The following is a 13,989-nucleotide window of genomic DNA, read 5'->3' as shown; positions in this document are numbered from 1 at the left end:
TCTCCCTTTCATTTTGTGAGAAAGGCCTGGTTCAACCACCTGACTTCTGGAGAGGGATTGTGGTAAATGATTCTGAGTAAGTACCTGTCACCAGTCTGGAGTTCCGTGCATCTTATAGTACTGCACACAGAGTAGAATGGCTCTAAAGGTACACTGGCCCAAGCTGGAGGGAAGAGGAGGCAAATATAGGTGCCTTGGGTCAGGAAAAACAAGGTAGAGTAGATAGTTGGAACTAGGTAGCTAAACTTCTGCCTCTGAAAGATCACTTGTAGTAACCTTCCTGGGTGCTGAGCTGATCCTGAGCCCCTATGAGAGGCCTGGCCCAGCTACGGTAATGCTCTTACGGCATAGTCCTGACCATGCTGTGACACAGCAGGATTTGTGATATGCCCCTTGCTTGAGTGTTTCTGTTGGCTGGTTTAGGAACCTGACAAATATCTGGTTGTTGACTTTGTGATTTCCTTTCATTGGTCTCTTCATGTGTGGTTATGATATTTATTGGGAACAAAAAAATTAGAAGCTCCAACTCTTGCAATACTTGGCGTCTATTTCCTTAATTTAAGCATCCCACCTTGAATGGTGTCTGAAATATAAATATAGTGTCTATAACAGTTATTATGACTTTTTTTTTTGTATTTGCATGCTGTAGCATTAAGCAACATGAGTTATAAAAACTCTGTTTTAATTTTTCTTTCTTTCTTTCTTTCTCAATGCTGCAGGTGCACACATTCAGTTTCTGAATTTCTCTACTGAAGCAAATCATGATTTCCTTGAAATTCAGAATGGGCCTTACCACACCAGCTCTATGATCGGCCAGTTTAGTGGAACAGAACTCCCATCACCCTTACTAAGTACCACTCACGAAACACTGGTCCATTTTTACAGTGATCACTCAGAAAACAGGCAAGGATTTAAGTTGACATACCAAGGTAAGTAGGAACTAGCACAATGAACTTTATGGGTAAAAAGGAAAAATAATTTAAAAAAAAAATTTAAAAAATGTTAGGAATATACTATATAGCATTTTTAAATCTGTGGATTGATTAATCCATAGGTTGAACTTTTTTACAACTGAAATTGTGTTGACTTGGAATCTTTATTTTACTGATTTAAAAACCTGAAGCCAAGGTGATGTCATTTGCCAAAGGTGATAGCTGATACCCCTTTCCATCCCATTAAGGTACACTGTTATTGAACAATACTGCCAATATTCACTGTCTTGTTTTCCAGTTTATAAAATCTTGTTATATTTAGCATAATGAATGAGGGTTTCAAAATATAATATGAGTTATTTCAAATATTCAGGTGAAAATTTTTATAATTCTTATGTTACATTTTTGCAGTCTAGACTTATGTGAAAATTAATAGGAAATGAAAAGACACCAGATAACACATTTTCTCTATCTGTATTTTCAAACACATATTCAGTATTTGAAAGTGTGAACTTTTTGTGGTCTTCTACTGTTGGCTTTTTTCTTTATCTTAATTTTTGTTTGTTTTTTACCCCATTAGTGACAATAAAACATTAATTCATGCATATTTCTAAAATGTTAGTCTTACTCAAAACTGTTGAGCGCCATTGCAGTATCTGAATAGTTTAACACAATAGAATGGCTGGTTGAATTCTCATCTAACTGCAGTGAGGGAGATTCATGCCACCTTATTCTAGGCTCTTAATTTAGCTAACTTGGTTAGGTTTTCATATATATGTATATAAGCCGATATGTTTGTATAAACATGTATGTATTGTGGGTTAATCCTGGTGGGCAGTTAAGCACCATGCAGCTGCTCGCTCACTTCCCTCCCACCCCTAGTGGGATGGGAGGAAGACAAAAGGAATAGTAAAAGCAATAAAGCTTGGGGGCCAAGATAAAAAACATTGTTTAATAAGTAAAGGATAAGGGGAAGAGGAAAGACAATGAAACAAAACAAGTGATGCAAAGACAATCACTCACCACCTCCTGTCATGTGAAAGGGTAGAGTAATTTGGCAGAAAATAAACCCCCTTGTGTTCCAGCTTATCCTCAGATATCAGAGGGGCTGGGGGTGGCTAGGTTTAGATTCTGAGTGATATCCAATTTGGCACTATTAGTCCAGTCACGTTCAACTTATTGAACTCTCATGATTACGGATTCACTAATAGCGCACTGCACTTTCAGTTTAGTCGTGCTCCATGGACTCACACAGCCAGACTTAGAGAGCTGGCAGCGCCCAATAAGAAACTTATATGGCTAGCTTAATGAATAGCGCAGTTTATTAAACCAACAGATTTATAGGTTCTTATGGATTGTCGGTGATAAATACACTGTCTGCAAAAGCACGTGTGAACTTAAATACAGCACGCGAAATCAAAAGGAAAAGTGATTCTATATAGAGAGAGATTACTAAGTAGTCCGTATCTTACCCAAAGGCATCCCTATGGGGGGGAAGGGAGGCTCAGCCCATCGACTGATCCCAGGAGTCAGAGGTAGTCTGCGATGGTATCTTCCCTGACTTGTCTTTGATGTTTTTCTTCTCTTCTTTGATGATGTCTTTGGTTAGTTCAGGTCATCTGCCTGGTTGCGTCCTGTCCCAACCCATTGCACAGTCCCAATCTATTCACTGGCAGGGCAGAGTGAGAAACAGAGATGGCCTTGATGCTGTGCAAGCATTGTTCAGCAAAAGCCAGAACATTTATGTGTTATCAGTATTGTTTTGGTCACAAATCTAAAACACAGCACCATATGAGCTGCTGTGAAGCAAAGGAACTCCATCGTAGCCACATCCACTACAGTATTTATTTGCATACACACATACATAGAGTTATAGTTAGATTGTATCTACAGAGTCAATGGGTAGAGAGGAAGATTCTGAGTGCCTGAATTAGGCTAATGCTCGTAAAGGATGCACACAAAGAGGTCGTATCTCTCTCTTGCCTGTGGAGTTTTGGTATGTCACATAGTCTTAGATGTAGGGAATAATCTCACAACATTACACCCACCTAGTGTGATTTTTTTCTGAGTAGTCAAGGGTGATTTTGATTGGACAGATGACTCTTTTTAGAATTTTCTGGAAAGACAGAACGGTGTCAAATTGCAGAAATGCCAAATAAAAAAAATAAAAAGCCATGTGATATGTTTTCTGTATATTCTCTAGTGCTCTTTGTTCTGGTTCTAATCAGTGTGGTTTTCCTTACTATAACAAGCCCTTCCTTAATGGTATTGAGTCTTTATAGGCTCAACTACATGTGATTAACTCCTGACTGACAGCATTTTCTGTCATTAAATTAATAGTTAAATCTTATGGGTTTTGTAGACTGTATAAATATGTTCTCCTAGAGGCGATGTTCCAGCTTGCTCAGCAAGGTTTTGTGTTCCCTTTAAAGCAAAGCATACATTCATATTTTAACGGTCTGTGACAGTTTCAGCAGGGGGACAAGAAGACAGGTTCAGTTTGCTTTTTAATCGTCATAATACTTAGCTTTTTGTGTCTTTATTTCTTCTTGTGTATCTGGATCAAAATATATTTATTGTACATGGTATTCTCTAGTTTTGGCAAGGACAGTGATCTTTGTTGATGTTTAAGGAAATGGTAGTCCAGATCAAAGTAAAAGATAGCGTAGATCTAGGAAAAAAAAAAAAAGATTATATATATTTTGATTGGTTCACGACATAATGCAGTTGACATAGATGTACTTCAAACTCCTCCAATCATTGGTCAGTGCTTGGGTCTGTTTTCACTTAAAGCCCAGCAGCAGTACCTATCAGTATCGACAATGTGCACTCGCAGCCCAGAAAGCCAATTGTATCCTGGGCTGCACCAAAAGCAGCATGACCAGCAGGTTGAGGGAGCTGATTCCACCCCTCTACTCCACTCTGATGAGAACCCACCTGCAGTACTGTGTCCAGGTCTAGAGTCCTCAGTACAGGAAAGACATGGACCTGTTGGAGCGGGTCCAGAGAAGGGCCACAAAAATGACTAGAGGGCTGGAACACCTCTCCTATGAAGACAGGCTGAGAGAGTTGGGGTTGTTCAACCTGGAGAAGAGAAGGCTCCATGGAGACCTTATTGCAGCCTTTCAGTACTTAAAGGGCGCTTATAAGAAAGATGGGGACAGACTTTTCAGTAGGGCCTGTTGCAGTAGGAGAAGGTGTAATGATTTTAAACTAAAGGAGGGTAGATTTGGACTAGATATAAGGAAGAAATTTTTTGCAATGACGGTGGTGAAACCCTGGCACAGGTTGCCCAGAAAGGTGATAGATGCCCCATCCCCAGAAACATTCAAGGTCAGGTTGGATGGGGCTCTGAGCAACCTGATCTAGTTGAAGATGTCTCTGCTCGTTGCAGGGGGGTTGGACTAGATGGCCTTTAAAATCCCTTCCAACCCAAACCATTCTATGATTCTATGATTCAATGATATTAACGTTTTCTATACTTAGACGGTCTCAGGCAAATCTATTTACCTTTAATTTATTGCATATATTTAAGCAATATCTACTTATCACTGCAGACAGAAAGACTCTGTAATCTGTGCTACATTTCTTAGAACTACAACTGCAGGAAAATGTATTGCTATAAGTCATCTATCTTTTTATTTATTTTATTCTTTTAGCCAATATTGGTTGTTTCCCATTAGAGCAATTTAGTATGCTCAGCAATAGGAAACTGAGCCTGCGGAATCGTTCACATGGTATTCAAGTGTAGCTAAGAAGATTACATATATGTTCAGAAGTTAAGCTGATGGCCATAACCCAAGGTCTAAAGATCAGATGAAATCTTGGGCTTACTGAAGCTAACAGTTGTGTGAATTATTTCAGTCAAACCACAAATTCAGTTTTTATCTTTTTGCCTGTTACAGGCACCATTCCCTTATTCATCCATGGTAAACTGCTGAAAGAATCTTTTATAAGCTATGTCCAGTCTGGGATTGCCGTTAAGATGGTAGCTTTCATAATTCAGAAATCCATGATATTAATGCATGAAGTTTATTCTGCATTTTGAAAAGGTTGATTAATTAAGCTCATAATTCTTCTTTTCTTCTATTCTTCCCTTCCCCACTGTGTCCAGTAGGATTATTTTGTCTGGTCAGAAGTAAATGGGAATATGATGAAGAGGACACCATACAAAAGAAACTGTTATTTTTTGGTTCACTCTAACCCTCTCTTGTTAAAATCACTTGCTTTTTAGATAAGTTGCTTTCTGCTTCTCCCAATTGCAACTTGTCAGCTGACAACAAAAGTGTTATCATGATTAACTCACTGACTATGTAAAATTTTATTCTATTATCTAAATAGAGGAAAAGCAATGCACCTAAAACCAGAACAATGTATTATGAAATATTAAAAATTTTCATTAGATGGGCCTTATAATAAAATATTTTTTAAGTGATGAAGATTGTGTAGTAGCATTTTCAGAATAAAACTGTCAGAAAGAAGTATTGTTCCTAGAAATTCAGAAACTTGTAGTATTTTGCAAATATTTATATAAGAATCCAGAAAAAAATAAGTTCTTAAAAATAGTAATAATTTGATAAGAATTTTCTTACTTTAGCTATTGGTCTAATAGTTATAATAGTAGATAGAAAATTCAGAACCAAGAAAGAGATACAATTAAATTAACTGATATTAGTAATTCAAATTTCAAACCAAAAATACAACTATTACTTATGACCTTGTTTCTCAAAATTTGTAGTTATAGGTGTTTCTGAATTATGAAATGCATATACATTCATCCAGTTTTATCTTCCCCATGAGTGAGAAGCAAAACAATTTCTGCAGTAAAGGCAACTCACGCAGTTCATTTTTATGTAGTAACTCCTTACTTACAAAGAGACTCTGGGGTGACTCATTCTTGAATACTGTATTGAGGAAACACAGTATTTTAGTCTATATATTAAAAAATATATGGTTTAAAAACTTTAAAAACCCACAACGTAATCCACTCAAATAAAAAGATGCTGGGAAAAAAAATGAATTATTTTACAAGGTCCTTATTATTTATTGATTTTTTTTTCTAATGTGGAAAGTTGCTGGCACTGTCATGTTCGATTTTTAAGTGATTAGAATCTATCAGCTAAGCTCACTCTACTGAACTTCTAATTGACTTATGTTCCCTCTTCCATCTACCTCCTTTTCTGCATTCTACAAACAGATTTTGGACTTTTGTTCTTTAAAAATGAAATATCTTGAATAGTTTGTTTTTCTTTGGATACCACAAATTCTCTCTGTTCCCTCTGAGATTTCAGATTGCACTAGCCATTTCTATTGCTAACATTCCTCCTTTGGTAATTTGTCTAAGATTATCATATTTTATGTCTTCATATTATTGAGCACAAGTAACTTCTCAGCACCATTTAGAACATGTAGGAAATTGTACTCTTAATTCAAGATATTCATAAGCTAAGAAGACCTGCTGGAAGTACTGTGTTTCGGTGTATTCACCATTCCTGTGACATGCTCTGACAAAAAATGCCAGTGGTTTACAACTGAGCAATTTTAATGGCTGCTTTATTTTTCTTCAAACAAAGTATATGTTGCTTTTGACAGCTGACTTTTCTTTTCCAGTCCTACACCTGTTGCCCTTGATACTTAGTTATCTCTATCTCCCAGATTGTCTCTGGATTTTCCTACTTCTTTTGATATTATACTTATGGATTTCTCTCTCTTCCTCTTAGTTGGTCTGCAGTTGCTGAAACTGGACTTAAAAAGTAATTCTTCACTACTCCAAAATGCTTCTTTTTCCTTCTCCTTTCTTCCCTGTTAGAAATTTTGTTTTCCTTTCAGTAAGTCAAACATCAGATAAGTCTTAACCTGATTTGCTTGGATGACAGGACTTATACTGTTGTGATGTCTGACTGTCATTCTTCTTGATATCCTTCTGTTATGCAATTTTGAAACCATTGGCCAATTTCAGTCAAATTTCACAGTTCCTAGAAATGTTTGAAAAGCAATATCAGTAACATGGAAGAGTGCTGAAATAGTGCCCTTATTGTCAGGAAAGATGCAGCATTACTCCATAGATATCAATTCACTTTGGCTTGCTGGCTACCCAGTTGGAATATTCCTTGTCACAACTCTTTTTAATACACACTGTGTCTTGTCTAACTGCTATTCATGGGATATAGATGTGGCATGGAAATTAAATATGAGAGGTTAGCATGAGTGTCATATTCAAAATCTTCTATGGGCTAAAGAAAGCTTATCATATATAGAAAGCTAAGAATTTATTTTTAGTCCAATTAATGCTTACACAGTTAAGTTTTCCAAGCCAATTAACACAGAAAAAAATCATAAGCAATGCAGTTGAAATTGGTATGCAAAAACTTCCTCCTATCCACCCCATTTCTTTTGTATGCTGTTCACCCTCCCAGTGCTCTTACGGAGCCTAACATTGACAGCTTTTGTCTTTTTTGTGTAGAACTGGAGAGGCAGTCATCAGCATCCCAAGCGCTTTACTGGGAAACATCTGATGTTCAAAATAGGGATTTCTTACTCTTCAGTCTTGGGTTCCACTTGGATTACTTTTTACATGTTTTTCTTACCATAGTCTGCTTCTTTCTTACTGGTTCTCTGCCAAACTTTGCAAGTTGCTTTCCGCAGCTTCAATTACTATAAAGGACTATTGTTTGTTAAGCAGTGACTGCCAGGGTTTGCCAGGCCTTTAGCATACATGGTATTTGCAGGGCATAACCTAAAACATGTTAGGTAATAATCACTTGGCTGCTAGCAGTTGTTAAAGTGAGCGAGCTAAAATCAGCTCAGGCCAAGGCAAGTCCAGACATATCTCAGATCTCTGCGATCTTGCACTGTCAGGTGCATAAATGGCATAAAGCCTATGGCATTTTACTCTGACGGAAAACTTATTTATTTTGTTTCAAGGGCTTAGAGATGCTGCAAATCAGGTAAGGTAATCCAGAAAAGGCTTATCATTGTGGTGTCTGCTTGTAAGAATGTAGTGCCCAGATGCAGGTAAACAGAAACTGCATAGATATTATGTAGATATATAGTAATATACATATAAAAAAACCCAGGCTTTCTTTGTTCAGCTGCTGACAAAGCAATGTACTGAATCCATCCATCCTCCTGACCTGGTAAACCTGACAGTTGCTATACCTTTTGACGCCTATCACTAATAATTTACATGATTTCCAGGAGGCATATTTCAAAAGTATTTAATCTCTCAGGGCATCTAAAACAGGCATCTTAAGTAAAAGGGAGCAAATATTTGTCAGGAATAAGTAAAGGTTGTATGGAAAACTGGAGGATTTATATCAGTGCAAGCAGATGTAGCACACACAAACTAAATTCTGCAAAGAATTAGAGAGAACAAATTTATACTGAATATTTTAAAAACTAAGTTTTGTCAGTACTTTTGCTTTTGTCCACTTTTGCCATTTCTATAGAAATGAATTTGTAAAGCAAAGCAGATCTGAGGACCTGACATCTTTATACATTAAGATACATTTTTTTAGACTACTTCTAATTGATCCCATTTTAGGTTGTCCTAATATACTATAATTGGGGGAAAAAAAAAAGAGCATTGCTTTTCTAATAATGAAATTAATTTGATATACCCTTAAAAAAGATGAGTAGGGAAAAAGAGTCAATATTTGTAGTCACATTCAGCAAACCCATTCTAGTGTCTTAATGAGTGTGTTGCATATTAAGAAGTGCCCACAAGACTGCATAGCTTAATCCTAGTCTGATTTTTTCAAATGTACTTAAGCTTACATTAAAATGGATTTAAGATTAAATTTGTCCTTTTACTGAATGGTGTTAAACGTGGTTCAATTCAAGAACTGCTTTTTCATCAGTGAAAAAAAGTGCCATTTCTACTAACTAGAAAACAACAAGTAGTGGCATTAAGGTAGCAGATGTTTTTTTGCAAGGTAGATGCTTTTTTATAAAGATACCAGTCTAAAAATAAAGGGAGATTGTTAATGGGTATGCTTATTCAAGCAAACTTTCATGTCATAAAAAATGAAGTTTTCTAGAGACCTTAGCATTTTATGAAGGATAACACTTTTTGATAACCCCCTCATCTCAGGGGAAAGCAAAGAATATGAATATTGTATAGTGAATGATAGAATTAATAATGCTATTTCTCAATTTTTCTACTGACTTTCTGAAGACAGAAAAATATGAGATTAAAGCTTAATATAGCCTGGGATTGTACTCTGAGCACATTATTTTAGGGAAGAAGAAAAGTCTATGCACACTGAGAACAATAAAATATTTGCTTCCCATGCTTGCAAGGAGCTAGTGCTGTTTCTTAAGCACTAGCCTGTGAATTCTCACAGCACAGGATTTGAATATATAGCATAAATCACTTAGGTACTCTGTATTTCTGAATGCAGTAGAAAGCTTTGTCTCCTTAGCAGAACCCTAGGGAAGTTACAGCTCTGATTACCATTGCCAGTCAGCTCCTTGTTGTTTTATGCTCTGATGTTTTCATGTTTTGTTATCACTTCAGCTTTGCAATTGTACTACGTAAGGAATGGTGGGTATTCCGTTATGTTCAAGACTGAGTTACTGAATTTGTGTGTGTTGTGAAACCTTTTGTTTCACTTGCGGCAAGAAGGAAATTCATACTGATTACCTGTTGAACTATCTAAAGCAGTTAAGGTAAATTTTATTAGATTTTTTTTTTTATTTATTTGTAAGATAATGGCAGGACTTCAAAAGTGCCTGATTTTTAAAATAGCAACATTTAAGTTTAATTATACTTTTTCTGTTATTGAAATAAATATGGTACTTTTCAATTAAAAAAACAGAAGCATTGAGAAAGGATGTCTCTCTGTTATCACCGCTGTGGTTTTGCCACTTATGAGAAGCAGCCAAGACAGGAAGCAATCAGAAGTACTTAGAAGAACATTTCTAAATTGCATTTGACTGGCAATCTTGAATTTCTGAGACCCTCACATCTGTCAAATCTCAGTATCTGAGATGTAAACAGACTGTGCACACTAGGTGTGAGGGGAAGAAGAACAATCACACAAGTTTGATTGGCAAGCCAAGTTAGCTAATTACAGGCTTGGGATACTCTGCATATAGCTGGAATGACTCAAGATATATGCTAGGTCAGAAGAAATAAATAGCTTTTATGGCCTCTGAGAGATTCGTAACAGAATTTAGTACACAGAAGAATACGATTAATCTAATGATTGTTAAGACATATTTCTGGTTTTTAATCCCTGGCTATATTATGACTGATACCTCAGCCTTTTAATATTTCTGGAACATCTTTTTTTCACATACCTTTGCCTTTAGGTCTAGGGCTTCTTTAAGGGAAGCAGATAAAATGTTTTATTTGTGTTATTTTTACTGGGAGAATCCTCATTCCTATTACTGGAACTCAAAGACCATTTTCAGTCTGTTCTGAATTTCAGTGTAGCATAAAGCTGAATATGAGGTCAGAATCTTACCCTGTTGTATTTGGAGAGCAACATGTTCCGGAAAACACAGAAAAAAGTTCTTATTGCACTCCCTTTCTTCCACACGCACGCTCATACACATACACAACACCATTTGAACATGTTAAATCTGATGAGCTTCATCTAGCAAAAAATCAACTATGATGGAGCTTCTGAGTTATAGGGATCATAGAAGGAAGAAGGGATTTGTTGAAAACCTACTGTATTTCTAAAATAGTTTCAGATGATGTCCTAAGGAAGGGAATGCTAATGGAACTGAAATAAGATCTTTTGGGGCGCTCATAGCAAATGATTTTCTAACTCGTGACAAAATTAAGTGATGTTTTGTGAGACTAATCCTGAGTCATGGCATCTGGAAAAATTATGTTCGTTGGTGCTTAAGGCAATAAACTGATGTTCCAGATTGCCAGTCCTATCCTGGGCTGCAGCAAATCATGTCCTGGGCTTCCATAAAAAGAAGCATGGCCAGCTTCACCAGAATCACCAGAGGGAGGTGATTCTCCCCCTCTACTTTGCTCTCCTGAGACCTCACTTGGAGTAGTGTGTTCAGCTCTGGGGCTCCCAGCATAAGAAGGACATGGACCTGTTGGAGCGAGCCCAGAGGAGGGCCACGAAGATGATCAGAGGGCTGGAGCACCTCTCCTATGAAGACAGGCCGACAGAGCTGGAGTTGTTCAGCCTGGAGAAGAGAAGGCTCCAGGGAGTTCTTATTGTGGCCTTTTAGTACTTAAAATGATCTTGTAAGGAAGATGGAGAGAGACTTTTTACCAAGGCCTTTAAAGACAAAACAATGGGCAACAGTTTTAAACCAAAAAAGAGTAGATTTAAATTAGACATAAGGAAGAAATACTTTAAGATGAGGGTGGTGAGACACTGGAACAGGTTGCCCAGCGAAGTTGTGGATGCCCCATCCCTGGAAGTGTTCAAGGCCAGGTTGGATGGGTCTTTGAGCAACCTGGTCTAGTGAAATTTGTCCCTGCCCGTGGCAGGGGGGTTGGAACTAGATGATCTTTAAAGGTCCCTTCCAACCCAACCTAACCCAACCCATGGTAGTCTAGTCTAGTCTAGCCTAAGAAGTGGATTTTGTTCTTGAGTCTGTAGTTATACACAGCATGATACTGGAGGAATGTACAATAAGACTAAATGAAAGTTTTAAGTAGCCTTAATTGTGAGCTTTCCTAACATTTGAGTGTTTGCATGCTCAACTCTCTGCTAATACAATTTTTCTGTAATTATTTCCATATTGAGGTGTTATAGATGTATGTGGCACTTGCAAAGGCAACAAGTCACCCTCGTGTTAATATAAGAAGGAAAATACATTGAATCATAAAAACAAGATAGCAGAGGATCAATTTTATTTCTTTTGTGCTTTACACTCTTTTCTTACCAGTGGAAAATACACTGCACAAAGAAATGCCAAATGTCAATACGAGATCATTTTAAAATTTAAGTATTTGCTGCCAGCATTGGAGTTAAATCTTTTTCTCAGATTTCTTTTACTTTGGGCTTCATTTCAGGCTCTCACTAGAGTTTTTTCTGCTGTGAAATGGTATATCATTTTTTAAAGCTCAATACCAAACAAGTCTTTGGGCATGACACTCATAAAAAAGCTTCCTTTTGTGAGATGTGACATCAGGATTTGTGGGTAATATTTGATAGTGATGACTGAATAATGAATTGCTCTGTTAAGTCAGGTATAGTTGTTGCATATATCAAGAGAACCGAGAAGAATATAATTCATATTTATATTAAAACCATATAACATATTCCCTGAATGGCCTGTAAATCATGATATCAGAGTCAGATGGATCACCTGACTTATAGTTACTCCAGTAATTTATAAGTCATCTATAGGATTTATACCAGAAGTCACATGCAGAGAGTATCTTCACATTTTACACCTTTTTAAAAAAACAACAAAAAAAACCCCAAACCCCCAAAACAACTGTGCTCTGCTCATGAACAAATGCTTTCACCCCTGACTGACTGACCTTCAAATTTATGGTGATCTGCTTTAGGCAGAGGTTCTATGCTTACTGAAAAAAAAAATACCAGAACTAACCCCAGAAGTTTCTCTGTGTGTTTTGTTTACCTTCCTTCCAATAGGAAAAAAACATATGCATCTCTGAATAAACACTAACTGGAATTTTAAAAGGTAGGCTTTATTTTTTCCATTAACAATCCAAGGGACTTTAAAGGATGTTTTGCAAATTAGAGGGAGAGATGGTTAAGTTCTTTCAGGATTTCCTCTTTCACCTGAGCTGTTCCTGTGTTTTCTTAGGTAGATCAGTGAGAGAAGCTTTTTTCTGAAATGAATTTTCAAGACTAACTTAAAAAATCCGAGACCATATTAAGTACATTTAAAATGTAACCTATGAATACTGTACTGCAACAAATTAACCAATAAGGAAGGATATTTTTCATGTGTATTCATGTCCTCAAAAAGTTGTTTAAAATCAAAGTTTAAAAGTTCCAATACTTATTGTCATTGTTCTAAAACACTGTCATGGTAACTATTGGGCAATGTAGTGCTGCACCTTGTCTAATAAATCTGTGAGATCCTCTGACCCTCCAGAATAATCTTCTATTGTAGTTCTAATATAATTTGCTAAGTAGCTTTTTATTTAATTTATTAGTCTTAATATGTCCTGTACCCTTAAATAATCTTTCTACTACTCTGTTTTGTATAAAAGTGTTGATAATAATGATATCTGTAGAGTATTATATGAATAATGATAGGAGGAATAATAATAGCATTAAAAATCAATAAGCTATGACTAGATTTAGCACAAAATTTTAATGAACCATAATTAAGGTAGAATAAAGCTTTTTGTATTTCCTTTCTAGTAGCAATTAATTCTGATTGTTAAGTTTTAATTTTCTTAATTTTTTGTTATTTGCGGGAAGGTGAGTCTGAGTTATTAGAGGATTTTGGAATATTTCTGGTACCTCCACACCTCTTCCAGCTTTGTAATGTTACAAACACTGGATTCTGGATTCACTGAATGAATTAGGGAAAAGAAGGCAGCTTTCTCAAAATAAATCTTCTATTTATTTCATAACATGACTGTAATCAGCAATGACTAAAAAATCTCATGACAGTAGCTGTACTTCAGTGAAGCAATTAAGTACAAACTTCACTTTAAGTAAGCACTTAAGTACACCTAAGTTAGATATTTACCTCAATCTTGCTGAAATGGCTTGTTTAAATAATCTAATTGATAATAATAAGTATATACTTCTGGGATGAACATGTCCATATTGTAATGATTAGCTTTGAAAAAATAACAAAATATTTTGTTCAAGAATATGTTCTTCATCTCTCTTACTGTATTTTTAGAGCTTGGACTTAATGGCACATGCTAATGTAAAGCACACTGATATTACTGCTCTTGAACTTTCTTATCTTCTGACAGAAGTATTTCATAACTGTAAATGGAATGCTCAGAGAAAGCAGAGCATTCATCTTCTCAATAATTATTTCTTAAATGGCTGTTACTTGCTATCTTATCTATGTGAAGCTGTTTGTGAGTGATTCTACATAACATTTTTATAAAACTGTCTTTCTTTTTTTCTTC

At 36.2% G+C, this 13,989-nt stretch overlaps 1 protein-coding gene across 1 annotated transcript in view; it reads left to right on the top strand.

The window, feature by feature from the left end:
• The window catches only part of CSMD1 (CUB and Sushi multiple domains 1), a 1,244,186-nt gene that overhangs the window by 1,081,924 nt on the left and 148,273 nt on the right, over positions 1 to 13,989 (top strand). Inside the window, exon 41 of the mRNA XM_052809685.1 lies at positions 720 to 929. Coding sequence (XP_052665645.1) covers positions 720 to 929 — 210 coding nt within the window. The remainder of the gene's footprint in view (positions 1 to 719; positions 930 to 13,989) is intronic.

The sequence above is a fragment of the Harpia harpyja genome, chromosome 15 (assembly GCF_026419915.1).
Source record: "Harpia harpyja isolate bHarHar1 chromosome 15, bHarHar1 primary haplotype, whole genome shotgun sequence".
In the NCBI taxonomy this organism is placed as follows: Eukaryota; Metazoa; Chordata; class Aves; order Accipitriformes; family Accipitridae; genus Harpia; species Harpia harpyja.
This window is presented reverse-complemented; position numbering and strand designations above follow the sequence as displayed.